At 38.3% G+C, this 15,768-nt stretch overlaps 1 protein-coding gene across 1 annotated transcript in view; it reads right to left on the bottom strand.

The window, feature by feature from the left end:
* Nucleotides 1-1,159: 1,159 nt before the first annotated feature.
* LOC139744865 (uncharacterized) overlaps nt 1,160-15,768 on the bottom strand; it is a gene marked incomplete at its 3' end in the record, with an annotated part of 81,336 nt that continues 66,727 nt past the window's right edge. The window contains exon 7 of the mRNA XM_071655277.1: nt 1,160-1,384. Coding sequence (XP_071511378.1) covers nt 1,160-1,384 — 225 coding nt within the window. The remainder of the gene's footprint in view (nt 1,385-15,768) is intronic.

Raw genomic sequence — 15,768 nt, 5'->3', positions numbered from 1 at the left:
CTGCAGTCACAGCTGAGTGGTGTCATTTAAAGCCAAAATGCAATGACCTTTGACCTGCAAGATTTTGTGCAAGCCTTTCTCAGCACATGTAAGCCCTTTTTACACTTGTGTTTCTTAACCACGTACTTTCTCTGACCCAGGACTATCGTTAGTCCCGTACCAATTTTTCAGCTTTTTACACTCGCCAATTAGTCCCGTACTAAGCTCTTGTCCGGGGCTAAGGAGAAAATTGACCTTTTTACACTTGTATTTCTTAGTCCGGTACTTTCCAAACCACATGAATATTCATGATTACGCTGTGCACTGTACACGTACACGCACGCACCGGCAGCACTTGATTACCTCGTTTCTGATTGGTCAGTGGGGGTCGGACTTCGTCTCCGTCGCTTAGCCCCGGATTGTTTTTCGTTCTGTTTACACTCGCTTGCTTGGCACCGCAACTGCGGGGTTAGCACCGCAATTGCGGTGCTAACCCTGCTATTTTGCAGGGCCAGATAGTACCGGACTATCGGTGGGGCTAGCCCACTTTGGCAAAAACATGTGTAAACAGAAAGTGGGCTAAGGAAAGTCCCGTACCAACAGGGGGGCTAAGGCCCCCCCCCCCCCCCCCCCCCCCGCCTTAGCCTAACCGTTGGTACGGGACTAAGCAAAAATTTGCAAGTGTAAAAAGCCCTATAGACTTCCTAAAGTACACCGGGGACAACACTCAATAAAGCCCAACAAAAGCTATCGCAAAATGACACATGACAGACTACTGTGGTCATGATGCATAGTGTCATTAGAAGATCTCTCACAGAATAAAGAGATTATGGCTCACATTAGTCATTCTGCAGTGAGCATTTTATGGATAGTTTACGCACTGATTGTTGTCGTGTACTAGGAAACATTGGCTGGCATTTGTTTTGGCAAAGCAGCGCAAGTGTTCTACTGAGGAGAGCAATAAATACTGCAGTATCTTCAAGTTGAGCATCATGATTCTCACTTTGGCATTCATTTGGATATTGCTTGACTCATATTGCATGATATTGTTATGGCACTGAATGCCAAGGTTTGCAGGATGAGTGTTAATCAAAGTTGGCTGCCTTTGATGCTTCTTCTCCAATTCATAAAAAAGTATTTCAGGCATAACCTGCACAGAGGCAGGCATGGGGAACAATACCTTGTAAGCAGCTTGCCTCATGAACTGCTTGGCAGGCTGCTTCCAAATGGCCGGTACGGTGAGCACCCAGCGTATCTGGTTGGGGTCCACCTGCCCATCGTCCGACTGGTCGCACAGCTCCTCGAGGGCATGCTCCCGGAAGAAGCGCAGGGAGTACTCAAAGACGGAGAGAGCAGAGAACTTCTGCCCGTTGGCGGCTGTGATCTCCGTCTGCAGGTTGAGGTTCTGGTGAGCAGAGGAGAGCATTTTCAAAAGAAAATATTACGACTTAAATCAGGGAGTCCGATTTTATTTGTGAGAACCTTTGCTTTGAATGTGTAGATACAATCAACCATGAAGAATCACAAGGTAAAGCGCAATCACACTTGCAATCATGAGTGCTGTTCAATCAATGTCACTCTGAGCATCATCACCGAGAATGCAATCACATTCACTCATATGCATCACTAGGAAGACCGCAATCACACACACATACAGCCATCAGCATGAAGAATGCAATGACATACTTACCTGTGACATCACTGTGATGAATGCAATCATATCCATTCATGAACATCAAAAGGAAATTTGCACTCACATCTGTGCACAGGCATTCTCATTACAGCACAGAGCACTTTCAAACTTACCCATTCGCACAATTCGATGCGTACAGGTACTCAATAATGGAGCATTCCCACAAAGGATAGGTTCACAAGAATGCATTCAGTTATCTGACCAGCACCAAAAAGTGCAGTCATAGTGAGAAGTGCAACTTCATCAAAGCAATTCAAGATATGAGAGTTGTAGATGAATGTAAAAGATAATATTTAGAGGTTGATAAAATTTTTTAAAAGCAAATTTGTATCTTGACTAAATTTTACACAGTGATATTATCTTCAGACGGTGTCTCAATCAGGTCAAAATGCATTTCACATTGGCAAAGGTTTTTTTCTTTTTTTCTCTTCTCTCTCCCTCTTCAAAATGAATTGAAGTTCTTGATCAGGATTTGGTATTAGGAAACATTACTCTCAAATATATGACCACAGGTTCAAGGTCTGTTTTGATTTCTCTCTTCTCAACTGGTTGGCTATCATACATGTAATGCTGACAGCAAATAATATCATCATTAGACAAAATCTGATCAAAAAGTGGGAGGGGGTGGAAACACAATGGTAAAAAAATACCACCATTCAAAGTGGCATAACGCATCTTATAAATCTATTCACAAGAGTTTCATCTTCCCACAGGGATTAAGTAGCCTGCTGTGCTTTGAAAGGCGACTTCCACTATCTTTGTACAGGATTAATGCAGGCTTGGCCATCAAACTGACAGATTTATACTCTCCAGGAGGGAATATCACAACCCTTAAAGTCAGACGATAAAATAATGCCCTATGCAAGAGAAATAAACCAAATGCATAGAATTTGGCGGCTTTTGGGGCAGTTAGGGGGCAAATGCCTCTTCCTCAGAACTTTTCCCTCAAATGGCACTGACCCAGATATTGTTTACTTATCTGTTATCGATAAGTTTTTCACCTTGTATCATTTGAAACCCAGCACCAAATGCAGGGTCATGATATCAAATATTTCTCCCTGCTTCCAGCGCTGATGGACGGAAGAGAGAAATGAAGGGAATAAATCAAAGGACCTTGGAATGGAACTTTTGAGAGGGTGTTACTGTATGTAGTTAAGGCATGGGATTTCAATTGTTTTACAATGTCAAATTCCACACAGGGTTTTCGTGTGAGTATGATTTTTTTTTGCGGGTTAGGTCATCAGATTTTGTTTGATTTCGGCTTGTTCTGCCTTCAGGGCATGCTCTGGAACTGGTTCTGCATGTTTCAGCTGCAATATCTTAAAGGGATCGTACAGTTATGGTTGAGACCTAATTTCAGGTTTCTAACATTTTTTTGGTGAGATAATGAGAAACCTCTTATAAAATATGAAAGAGCATGTAATTCTACGAGGAATTCAACGTTTATTTGATGAAAATTGGTATTGAAATGGCTGGGATATCAAAAAAGAGCGATTCTAATAAAGTGTGGGACCCACACTTTATTAAGATCGCTTTATTTTTGTTTGTTTTTGGATGTTTCAGTCATATTCCAAACCCAATTTTCGTCAAATAAACTTTGAATTCCTCTTAAAATGGTATGTTCTGTACTATATCATTAGTGTTTTCTTGGTATCTCACAAAAAGTTAAAAGCCCAATTCTCATCTTCACCAAAACTGTACCATCCCTTTAAACTGAGCTGAATTCCACAAGATGAGTGAGTGTTTATCAAAGCTGCCCCCCCCCCCAAAAAAAAAATATATATATATACATGTATATATACTATATATATATATATTGTATATATATATATATATATATATACATGTATATGTACGCATTTGACTCTCTGGAATTCAACAAGAGAAGGAAGAACATAATGCAAATGAAGAGAGGGACGGAAGTGCTAATTACACGGCTTGGCAAAATTTGAAATTATGCCATGACAAAAGAGCTATACATCACAGAAAATTGGAGCAAAATCAACTACCTTAGTTTCAAAGTTTATTAATACAACCATTCAAATCCTACAATCATTTAATACAGCATGCCACAGCTACTTAAATAACTTTATAAAGCAAAAGTGATAAAATACATATTACTAGTATTTCTTTAACAGAAGAATTCACCAAAATCACTTTTTCTTTAAATGAAATGCTTTCCACAGCACACTTTAACACACTATGAAATCGTATCACCTGCCACATTGCAAGAGGTTATTGCTGCTCTGCTCTTTTGCAGTATTTATATTTCATTCCAAAATACTTTATTTTCATTTCATAGACAAAGTCACTGTATGGTAGAAATAGTGAAATGATGTATGCCAAAAGCCATCTAAAATTTAGTTAGTACATTTTATACCTCATTCCCTCACATATCTGGGCAGATCTAGAGCTATATCTAATTACTAGCAATGACCTGTGCAAATTGTTTGATATTGCTGCTCAGCAGCAAAATTTTCGATGACAAAGTATCCATATACATAGATATTCTCCAGATCCCTGGAAACTGCTGAACAAAAGAATGCTTCTTCAGCAATTACTCAATGTGGTACTTGATCCAGTCTGTTCACCCATGGAACCCATTATCAATTGTTAGTGAATAAAACAATTACTCTGCCATTCTATCAATAAATAACTTGGCAGAAATGTGTTTTCTGACAGTATTGTGAGAACCGGGGCATGAAATCGGAGAAGATGTGCTCCAATTTTTCTGTTATTTGGGGGAATTCCTTCAGAAAGAGACATTGGTATTTGCAGAGATTTACAGGGTCAGCGCCTTTGAGATAGAGGGCCATTGGGTCCTGGGGGCTCGAGAAGGAACACACAAGGGTGTGTGTGAGGAACAGCACGGAGCGCCTCTTTCAGATTGATTTTAACTACCGGTTGTTTACCACTAGTTAAAAATCAGCAGTGAGAATTCTGATCACAGTCAGCAATGCATTTCTGAGGAAGTTCCGTGTGTGTTTGCTAGAACAGGATATACTGTAAACGTCGATATTTTTGCTTGATTAATTTTTCGCGCTGAGCGGCTCAAAAACATATTCACAGGTTGGATTCATGTTGGGCAAGTGTCAACCTATTCACAGTGTAGGCCTACAGAGAAACTGCGAAGATATTTTCACAGGTTTTAGAATTCACGCTAGCTGGAAGTAGCATGAAATAGAGGAAAATTTATGCATTTACAGTATGTGGTACATTGGAAGAAAGCCCTCTGTATGTATTATACTCGCATTTGTATCAAAATATACACATGACACTTGAGAGGAAGTGCCAAAAACTATGCTTGGCAAGGCAAGGCATTAATGGACATTTTTTGTAGTCATACGCCAAAATGAACACATGTGGTCCTACATTCAGGAAACAGGCAATAAAACAGTGTCACTACACCACACATAATTCTCTCGAATAAAATGTCTTACAAAAAAGGCAGTGTGATCATATGCTCTGTATATTTTTTTTCTGTGCCTGACATGACAGTTATGGTTTGGTGAACAAATGCGATGTCAAAATATAGAGCTTTGCACGGAACCATAAAGGGGGGATGTGAAAATGGCAAACAAATTTCAGCTCCTCTAACGGAGTGTACTTGCTAATGCGTCCTTCATAGTTATACTGTTTACAATATCAGAATCTTTCAAAGCATCAAGCAAACAGCCTGATGTTCTCTAAGGGTTTCTGACCCAAAGTGAGACAATCATGTTTTCTTACCTGTAGGCCTACAAAAAAAAAAAAAAAAAAAAATGGAATTTACTTGAAATACTGTAAAACGAGAAATTTTCGCGTGCATTTTAATTTCGCAAATTTCGCGAGCGCCAAAATTCGCGAAATTAAAATGCACGCGAAAGCTTTTGTCTACACTACATGCATTGAATGCCAGTAGCAATTCGCGAAAATTTCATGCCACGAAAAAGGCTTTCGGCTCCAATTCGCGAAAATTTCATGCCGCGAATATTTCATGTTTTACAGTATACTTGTGGGTTCAATAAATGCACCAGTATTAGTAGTACACAATGCCGTTTCTAGGAAAATCAGACAATCCGTTCAAAAGTTATGAAGTTTTTCAATTTTGGTTAAATCTGTGTGACACCACTGCGAATGAACAATAAGGCAACAATACACAGAAAAATATGAAGAATATTCCACAAGTTATAATTACCTCCACCAAGGGATGAGGTTATGTTTTCATTACCGTACCATTTACTTGTTTGTTTGTTAGTCCATGTACACAATAACTCAAAAAGTAGGGAATGGATTTGGATGAAACTTACAGGGAAGGTTGAAAATTGCACAAGTATCAGATGATTAAATTTTGGTAGTGATCCAGGCATTTTTGTGGATTTTAGGAAGGATTTTCAATATTTTGGCAGGTAGGGTCAATGAACTTGGGAGTTCAAGCTGCGCATTTTTTAGGTTTTAATACACGCACTAAGTGCGTGCTCTAGTTTCTGCTAGGACGAGGCGTGCTGCGCAGCTGGAAGTTGATGATGTAACAAAAGGCTTCTATATTGGGAAACTGGCGACATTTAGTATACATACATGGGTGGAAATCACTGATCTCTGTGGAAGAACAAGATCAGTGGTGGAAATGAGCATCATGGCAGAGGTCTGCACTCTCAGAGTGCTTTTCTAGTTCGTAATGAAAAGTACATATATGTGACCGGCGACAACGGTTTCAGGCAAAAGTCGGGCATTTTGAAAATTCATTTTTTTCACTGAATCACATTGCCCATTTCCTAAGCTTTGCATTGATATAAAACACTTGTATTCTTCGGCACCATAAGTGGGCATAGAAACATCGAGAGACATCGTCGAGAGCAGACGTATGGCAGCGTGAGCTCTCTGCATTTTGTGAGCTCCTCCCCTTCTCGCTAATTATATACGTGTGAACATTAATGCGTTTTGACCATGTCTACTAGAGTAACTCGCCACGGGAGTGCAATTGCCGCAAGGCCTAAAGCTACGCCTGCCACACCCCCAGCACCGGGGACCGCCTCTCCCCCGGCCGTGCCAACAGCCGGAATTTCGAGAAGCGAGGCTGAAGAAGCCCAACCCACTCTAAGGGACTTACAGAACAGCCTGATAGATTTCAAGACCTCAGTGGACGGGAAGTTGGACAAAATTTCCCAAGACGTCTCGGCTATTAACAACAGATTTGAGGAAATTGAAACCAGCGTAAAGTTCAACTCCGACAAAATCCTAGAGATTGAAAAGGAAACCATTCCTAGGGTTAAAGAATCTCTGCAACAAAAAATTGAGGCTCTTGAGAAAACAATAACACTAATGGAAATCCACGACAGGAAGGCCAATTTGCTTTTTTACGGAATTCGCGAAACGAGGGGAGAAAATGTGGAAAACGTCTTGAAAGACACTTTTGTGACGCTGGGAATCAACGAGACGACCGCTGAGGGAATAATGTTGGCCAACGCCCATCGACTACCACGACGAGGAACCGGAACCCAACCCCCACAGCAAGGCCCCGCCCCGATCATCGCGCGATTCTGCCACATGAAGGATAGGAACGACATACTCGCAGCGTTCGTGGAAAGCTCCCGAAACCGACCGCAGGCCAGCAACAGTTCAGCCGACACGTCGAGGAACCCCCCATCGAACCGTATCTCGGTTCGCACCGACCTGCCTCCAGCTATGAGGAGACGCAGAGGTTTCTTGGCCAACCAGGCCTACAAACTTCGAAAGGAAAGAGGTCTCTCAACGAAAATATCGGTAAGCGGAACTTCGGTTATTTTGGAGTTTCGTGAGAAAGGCACCACAGTGTGGAAAACCTACCAAGACTGAGCTCAGAATACATGTGAAAGGAAATTTAAGAAGGGAGAAGGTACAAAAAATAGATTAACGTATAGTATTGATGTCAAATGAGCGAATATTAGTTTCGAGTCAATATAGACAGTAGATGACAGTTCAGATTGGCATGGAATTGATGTTCATGTAAATTATAGCATGATTCCCCTTTTCGAGGATATGCTATAAAGCTCAAAGTCGTTTGTTTTAAAAGCTTCAAATCGAGGTTTATCCTTATTGCACACAGTCAGGGTAAATAAAATTTTTTAATGTTCAAAATTTAATGTATTATAAAGTATAAGTGATATGGGATTTGAAATTCTGATATGTCGTTATGTCGTTAAAAGGGTAGAATTTTAAATTTCACGGTAATATTGGAATAGCCTTTTTTTTTTTTTTCCACAAAGGTTATGAAGGGTAAATAAAATCTTTTTTGAATGTTAAAAATTATACATTATAAAGTTTAAGTGATGTGAGTTTTGAGTTTTGCCACGCTGTTCATATGCGAATGACTCTAATGTGTTACAGTGGCAAAAATTAGTTTTTGGTCTTCGCTGAGGAGGTGACCAAAGAGCGCTAACATGTTATAGAATTGATTGAAGTAATGGAATTCATGACATCGCTGTAAAAAAAAAAAAGGGGGGAATAAATCGAATTTTGAGATGCACGACTTTAAATTCATGGATGAAAATTCTGAGAGCAATGCATGGGAAAGTTATATCTTATGGTGCACGGGAAGGTCGTTCTCCTTTCACTAAGGGGGAAAGATTAATTATGGTGCTCTACTTAAAAAAAAGAAAGAAAGGTCGCGAATTTTTGACTATACAGTATGTTGTGTTTATTCGAGGGTGAAGGGCTAACACTCACTATCCTTCACCAGATGAAATGTTTAAAGACACGACGTAATGCGATAAAGCATGATATATACACGGATGAATTGATTTACCAAGTGCGCTATAGGCCACGTGGTTAATCAACAGTTACTGTTTTTTTTTATCCTTTCGCATGGCTTAATCAAATATGAATGGCCCATGTCCCTCCGGTTTTATCTCTTTTTGTTGGTTACCTGGGTTGTCTTAGACTCATACATACATGTACATGACAAGGTGCATAAATCCCTGCAATAGACTTTTTTATTTATTTTCTATCACTACTCCTCAATGTTCTCCTGTGCCTTCAAATTTGTTGTATACTGGATAGTTGTATACGGGATAAATTGTATTGTCCTTAAAAACAACCAATTATATAATCGATTTTTTTTTCCTTCCGTCATGGAAGCTCAGTATTGCTTTGTTAAGAGCCTTTACACGTGCCTGATAGGTAACAGTATATTACGGGTTTCGATTGGGTTACTCGCGCACATATCAAGGTCGGTCATGAAGGGCGTAGAATATACGACATTTTGTAAATTCATTTTGTTATATTATTGCTCGTAGTGTTTTTTGAGTTTATATTTCGACCTTTAAGCGGATATAGGAAAATGCAACTTATGTTACAAAGTCCCCAAAGTCAACGTAATCACTACATGGGGCGTGGCTCGTGCTAAGGACCATGCGCAATAAAGATATGGTCGCATCCTGTCATTTTGCAAGATAAAGTTTTTTTTTTTTTTTTTCTTTTCTTTCATGGCATCCAAGTGGTGTGCTTTGTGGAAATAGGAATTTTGTGCCACGCGACACATTTCTTTTAGACGTACTCAGTGCTTTGTGAAATTGGAATTTTATGCCTCAAGACGCACTCGCCTTTTAAATGTACACAGTGCTGTTTGTGAAACCGGAATTTCTTGTCACGTGACCACTATCTTAAATATACAGTGTCTTGTTGAATCTGAATTCTCTGCCGCGCGACACACAGTCTGTACACGATTGGCGGATTTTTTATTTTTTATTTTTTCTGTCACGCAACAATGGCCCACTCATTGAAAAGTATGGCTCACACATATTTGTAACAAACGGCAGAGGGCGTGTCTTCCGTGCATGCTGTCATGGAGGAGGACATGGGGACATTTGGTCCAAGCACACGGGAGCAAAGACGAGGGGGCGTGACATAAATGTGAGGTGCTGTGTAAGATACACTTGTGTCAAAAGTCAGGTCGTGGGCCGTGTCTTGATGGGGTACACCACAGGCAGAGTATTTGTTGTCACGCATCAGTAGCCATAGTAATGTACATTACGGCCAAAACACATTTAAGCAAAGACGAGGGGGTGTGTCTATTGATGAAAGATGTCGTGGAAGTTACTTTGTAACCAATGTTTGTTTATTAAGAAGACCTGCGTCAATGTCAGGTGGCCCAATCGCCAATATGGGGTGTGGCTATGTGGATCATTAGCGCACTGCTTAAGTTGGTCCAAGTTTCGTTATTAGTAATGTAAGATAAAAGAAATATATGCAAATGTATACCACTGGATTGTAATAAGATTTTTTTTTTTTTATCACGTGACAGTTGTTATTTAAGGCATACAACATGTATTGCCAGACACTAAGTCACGCAACACATTCTAGCAGTAAATGAAATGATAGATATAGAATCCTCGGAAACAAGGACATTAACACAATAGAAAGAGTGATTTTTTTAGGCATGCAAGAAATGATTGGTTGGCTGTTTTGCCCTTGTTTTTGAGTTTAGTCTTTTTTCTCCCTCTTTTTGGTTTTTTTTTTTGTGTGTGTGTGTGTGTGTGTGTGTGTGTGTTTTGGAAAATGCACCTTGCAAGGCTGCAACCGACAAGTCACTCTGTGGGGCGTGGCTTCTGTTAAGATCATGTGCAATGAATACGGTGCCGGTCAGGGGACCGGTCACGCCTTGCCAAGAGTCACTTGGGAAAGAGCCAGGTACAAAATTGTATAGCAAGAGCTGCGAGGAACTGCATGGTAATGTATAATTTTGGGATTTTCTGTCACTGTTTCTTAATGTACGCAATAGACAGGGAATTTTAATGGAGTAGTAATTGATGGAGTAGTATTTTTTTTTTTTTTTTTTTTTCTTAGGGATTATATGAAAAAAGTGGGTAGATATAGTCATCTGTTTTGGAGTCTTCCCTTACTAATTGAAAAAAAAAAATAACATTATCATTTTTGCTGAATATCCCTACGATTTGGTATAGAGTACCACAGTGATGATTTATCTATGTGCAGTGGCCCCTTGATAATATCAATGTCCTATATAAATAATTGCACCCAACGATACATGCAACCCAGTATAAAGACATGAATGTGACTACATGCAACTACCAAAATATAGTAAAATGTTTAATATGTGTTGCTGTTTCATGGCATGCGCAATGAATAAAGGTGGGCAGGGTTTTTGCAAATGTCAGTAGATGTAGGATATATGGTACACTACTGACAGAGTACACTTTTTTTTTCTTTGTTACGCATTAATAGCCATATAAATGTAGATGACGGTTTAAGCACATGTCAGCAAAGACGAGGGGGCGTGTCATGGATGTAAGGTGTCGTGTAAGATACTTTTGTGTCAAAAAGTCGGTCGTGGGTCGTGTCCTGCAAATGTCAGTAGATGCAAGATGTGGTACACTACAGGCAAAGTATTTCTTTGTTAAGCATCAGTAGCCACAATAATGTCGATTACGGTTCAAACATATATAAGCAAAGATGAGGGGGAGGGGTGTCATTAATGAAAGGTATCATGGAAGATTTTTGTAACCACCTGTCTGAATACTAAGAAGTCACTTGATCAAAGTCAGGTGGCCCAATCGCTTACATGGGGTGTGGCGAGCAATGTGCATCATTAGCACTGCTCTAGGTTGGGTCATGTCTCGTCATTAGTTACAAATGTAGTATGCAAATGTACAGCCCTGATTGTGGGTTAAGAATTTTTGGTCACGCGACACTGTTGTGATTTATGACATACATGCATAACGTACTGTCAGACACTTTAAGTCATGCAACACAGGCTCGCATTAAAAATAAGACACAATTGTTATAGAATCTTCTCACACCGGGACTCTTACACAATAGAATGAACGGTTTGGGGGCGCGGAAGGAACTGTTTGTTTGGTCGTTTTTGTGTTAAGTGTAGTTTTTGAATCTGGGTTTTAAAATTTGCATTTTGGAATTGATAAGTCACTGTGTGGGGCGTGGCTACTGTTAAGATTATGCGCAATGAGTATGGAGTGGGGCACGCCGTGCCATGAGTCAATAAGATGCAAAGAGCCAGGTACAAAATTTGTAAAGCAAATGCTGCCAGAAACTGCATGGTGATGTATAACTGTGGAATTTTCAGCCAATGTTTTTTTTTTTTAATGTATACAGCAGACAGGGTATTCCATGTTAGGCCCTTGTGTAATGTGCCATGAAAGAAATACCCGTAGTCGAGGCTAGGCAGCCACCTTCTCTGCTTTAAGTCATAGTAACGATACCATGTACCATAAACACAGGGATGTAGAAGAAAGCTTGAATAATGTTTTGCACACAATCATTAGAGTTTTTTAATTTTATGGAAACCATTTAATGAAAGTGAGAAGGGGAGAGCTCACAGCAACTCCTCTTGTAAGAACAAGACAGCAACAGTTTAGCTCGGCTCTGTAATTGTATTGTACATGTTATACCTGATAAAGATGTCCAGGCGGATATGTTCTTTCACTCCAACAGTTGAGTTTTGTTATTTGCTTCCTTTTCTTTCTTTATTTTCAGCCCAACTTTTTCTATATATATGTCTTTTGCTTTCAGTTTGGATGCCCACCCAGACACTCGTTGTACATGTATCTTCGTTTACTTGTTCTATTTGTTCTGTGTTTGTCTCCCTCGCCATTATTGGTCTCTCTCGTTCAACCCATTCTGCTTTTTCTTACTCCCACTACACCTTCCTCGAAGCGATCATCCCTACATCAAGACTCCTACGCCAGCATTGCACATTCCTACGTGTATCGAATTGTTCACGTGCTTTGTTACACGTTGCCTGCTGGCCGCTTTCCTTTTCTATCGCACGCTTCCTCTTCACACTTTTGCTGGAAACTCAGAACTCTATTCCAGACCATATCATTATTTACTATGGCTGATTTCGTAAATGCACCCTTTCATTCTATGTCGAATGATGATTTCTTTGAATTATTTAGACACACAACATCCGAATCTGATTTAGTTGATGGAGTACCAGTTACACATGCAACTCCCTATGATAATTTCGCAGCCGATAATTTGAATTCATCAGCTCCTGAATTTACTTATGATTTTGATGATTCAATTCAGAACCCGCTATGTAATTATATAACTGTTAATGAATGTAAAGATATGTATCATAGTTTTTCTAAAGACACGTTTTCTTTGCTGCATCTAAACATAAGGAGTTTAAATAAGCATTTTGATGAGTTACAGTTTTTATTAGAATCTGATCACACTCAATCATGCTCTGTCATTGGTCTGAGTGAAACTTGGCTAACCGCGTCGTCTGAAAACTCTTTTGCTATCGACGGATATAATATGTATGTTAATAATAGATCTGACAGGAGTGGAGGTGGCGTTGCATTTTATGTCTCAAGTTCGTTTAAATGTGTTGTTCACAGCGATATCTCCAGAATGGATAGTACCGTTGAATCTCTTTTCATTGAACTTAGTATTCCAGGATGTAAGAATGTGGTAGTTGGAATTATATATAGACCTCCCAATTCAAATATTGTAGATTTTTTAACTTATATTTCAGATTTGGCAAAAAATCCAGCAATTCGAAACAAGGACTGTTTCTTACTTGGCGATTATAACATTGATTTGTTGAAATCAGGAAATGATCATTCTTCAAGTGAGTTTCTCGAAACGCTTTTGTCTTCTTCCTTTCTGCCCCTCATTTCCAAACCAACTCGGGTTACAGATCATTCGGCTACTCTCATTGATAATATGTTTTGTAATGTTTTACCCCTCCCTGACTCTTTTATAATTCTTTCAGATATAACGGATCATTTTCCAATAATGACTTCCTTTACTTTGAGAACGCTTGTTAATGACTCCAAATCTTCATTTTCTTTATTTAAACGTAGAGTGTCCCCTGAAAAGTTGGCCAGTCTTGATGCCGCTCTTGATAATGCAGATTGGTCACGAGTATACGACAGTGACGATGTTAATTTGTCTTTTGACAATTTTATGAATATTTTGAATTGTTTTCTTGATGATATAATTCCTAAACACAAGAAAAGAATGGATTATAAGAAGACTCCTAGGTTACCGTGGATTACTAAATCAATTCTTCGCTCAATTAACAGAAAAAATCGTTTATATTATAAATACAAAATGGAAAATACTGATCAATCGAAAAGGAAATACACATCTTATAAAAATACACTAATCAGAATTCTACGTTTTGAGAAGAAAAATTATTACTCACGACAGTTGTCAAAATTTCAGTTTGATATTAAAAATACCTGGAAAGTTTTAAACCGAGCGATGAATATACAGAGCAAAAAAGTAGAGATTGATCAAATTAAATCGGATGATAATTTGATTAACAATTCTGTTGATATTGCCAATGTTTTTAATTCTTATTTTTCTCAGATAGGTGAATCGCTTGCTCAAGATATCCCGGCCACTAAACAAAACTTTACTGATTTTTTAGGTCAACGTAACCCTAATTCTGTTTTTTTTATTCCAACGAATAGGTATGAAATTATTGATATAGTTTCTTCTGTTAAAAATAAGCGCAGTTCCGGTTATGATGGTATTGATAATTGCATTCTTAAAGGAGTCATATCTGCAATTGCAGACCCTTTGACTCATATCTTTAATTTATCAATTTCTCATGGTATATTTCCTGATAAAATGAAATTGGCGAAAGTAATACCAATATATAAGAAGGGTGACAAACTGGATATCAGTAATTATCGCCCAATTTCTTTATTATCTTCATTGTCTAAAGTATTAGAAAAAATAATTTATATTAGAATTATTAAATTTCTTAATTTGCATAAAATTTTTACAAAGTCTCAGTTTGGATTTCGAGAAAAACATAGCACTATTCATGCAATTCTTCATTTCGTTGATAACGTGGTTAACGCAATTGACAACCATGCTCATTTAATTAGTATTTTTTTGGACTTCTCCAAGGCCTTCGATACAATCAATCATAACATTTTACTTTATAAGTTATCGCATTATGGAATACGTGGGAAGGCCTTGGAGTGGCTTAAGAGTTACTTAGGTAATAGAAAACAGTTTGTTACTATTAAAGATAATAATTCAGTTATAAGAGATGTTAAGTGTGGTGTTCCTCAGGGAAGTTTATTAGGACCGTTGCTATTCATAGTATATATCAATGACTTTTCTTCTGTTTCTGAAATACTTTCTTTTATTCATTTTGCAGATGATACCACTGTTATTTTTGCTCACAACGATGTTGATATTTTAGTCCAAAAAGTTAACACAGAACTGCTAAAAGTTACTAATTGGGTCAGGGCTAATAAATTATCATTGAATGTTCAAAAAACAAAATATATGCTTTTCAGTAATACTGTCGAAGCACTAAATTCTAACATAGTTTTAGATGATATTAATTTAGAAAGTGTATTAGATTTTAAATTTCTTGGTATAATTGTTGACAACAAATTGTCTTGGAAAACACATATTGATCATATATGTAAAATTATTTCACGTAATATAGGTGTTTTGAACAGATTGAAATTTTATATTCCTCAAAAGTCATTACTCATGTTATACTCCACTTTGATACTGCCTTATTTGAATTATGGAATTTTGGCTTGGGGTAATACTCATCAGACCCTCTTGAATAGAGTGTTGTTACTGCAGAAAAAAGCCCTCCGTATTATTTGTCATTCTCCTACACGTTCACATACAAATTTACTGTTTGCGTCTAATAAGCTACTAAAAATAAATGAGTTGTTTTTATTGAACTTAGGTCAATTTATGTACATGTTTAATAACAGTTCACTTCCATCTATTTTTGATTCAATGTTCCTTAAAAACCAATCATTTCACTCCTATCCCACCCGACGTTCAAATGAATTTCATTTACCTTTTTTCCGAACAATTTTAGGGAAAAATTCATTTATCTACACTGGTCCAAACTATTGGAATTCTCTGAACCACGATATAAAAACAGCTCCCTCTTTGTATTCATTTCAAAGAAAATTAAAAGCCTATCTTTTGCGATTTTACAATAACATTTGTCATGAATCGGATTAGTTTTACACGTTATTCATTTTGATACCCCTTTCATAAAATCCGCATAATTGCTTACACATTGTCGCTCGTACTAGCTGACCACCGCCAAGTTCGTGAATAAAGTTTTGGGTTAAGTTAGTCATGCAGTTGATGGATTT

Source organism: Diadema antillarum, unplaced genomic scaffold (genome assembly GCF_040938485.1).
Source record: "Diadema antillarum isolate AM-2024a unplaced genomic scaffold, OU_Dant_1.0 seq00001215_RagTag, whole genome shotgun sequence".
Lineage (NCBI taxonomy): Eukaryota > Metazoa > Echinodermata > Echinoidea > Diadematoida > Diadematidae > Diadema > Diadema antillarum.
The sequence above is the reverse complement of the archived record's forward strand: the minus strand, read 5'-3'. Positions and strand labels throughout refer to the sequence as shown.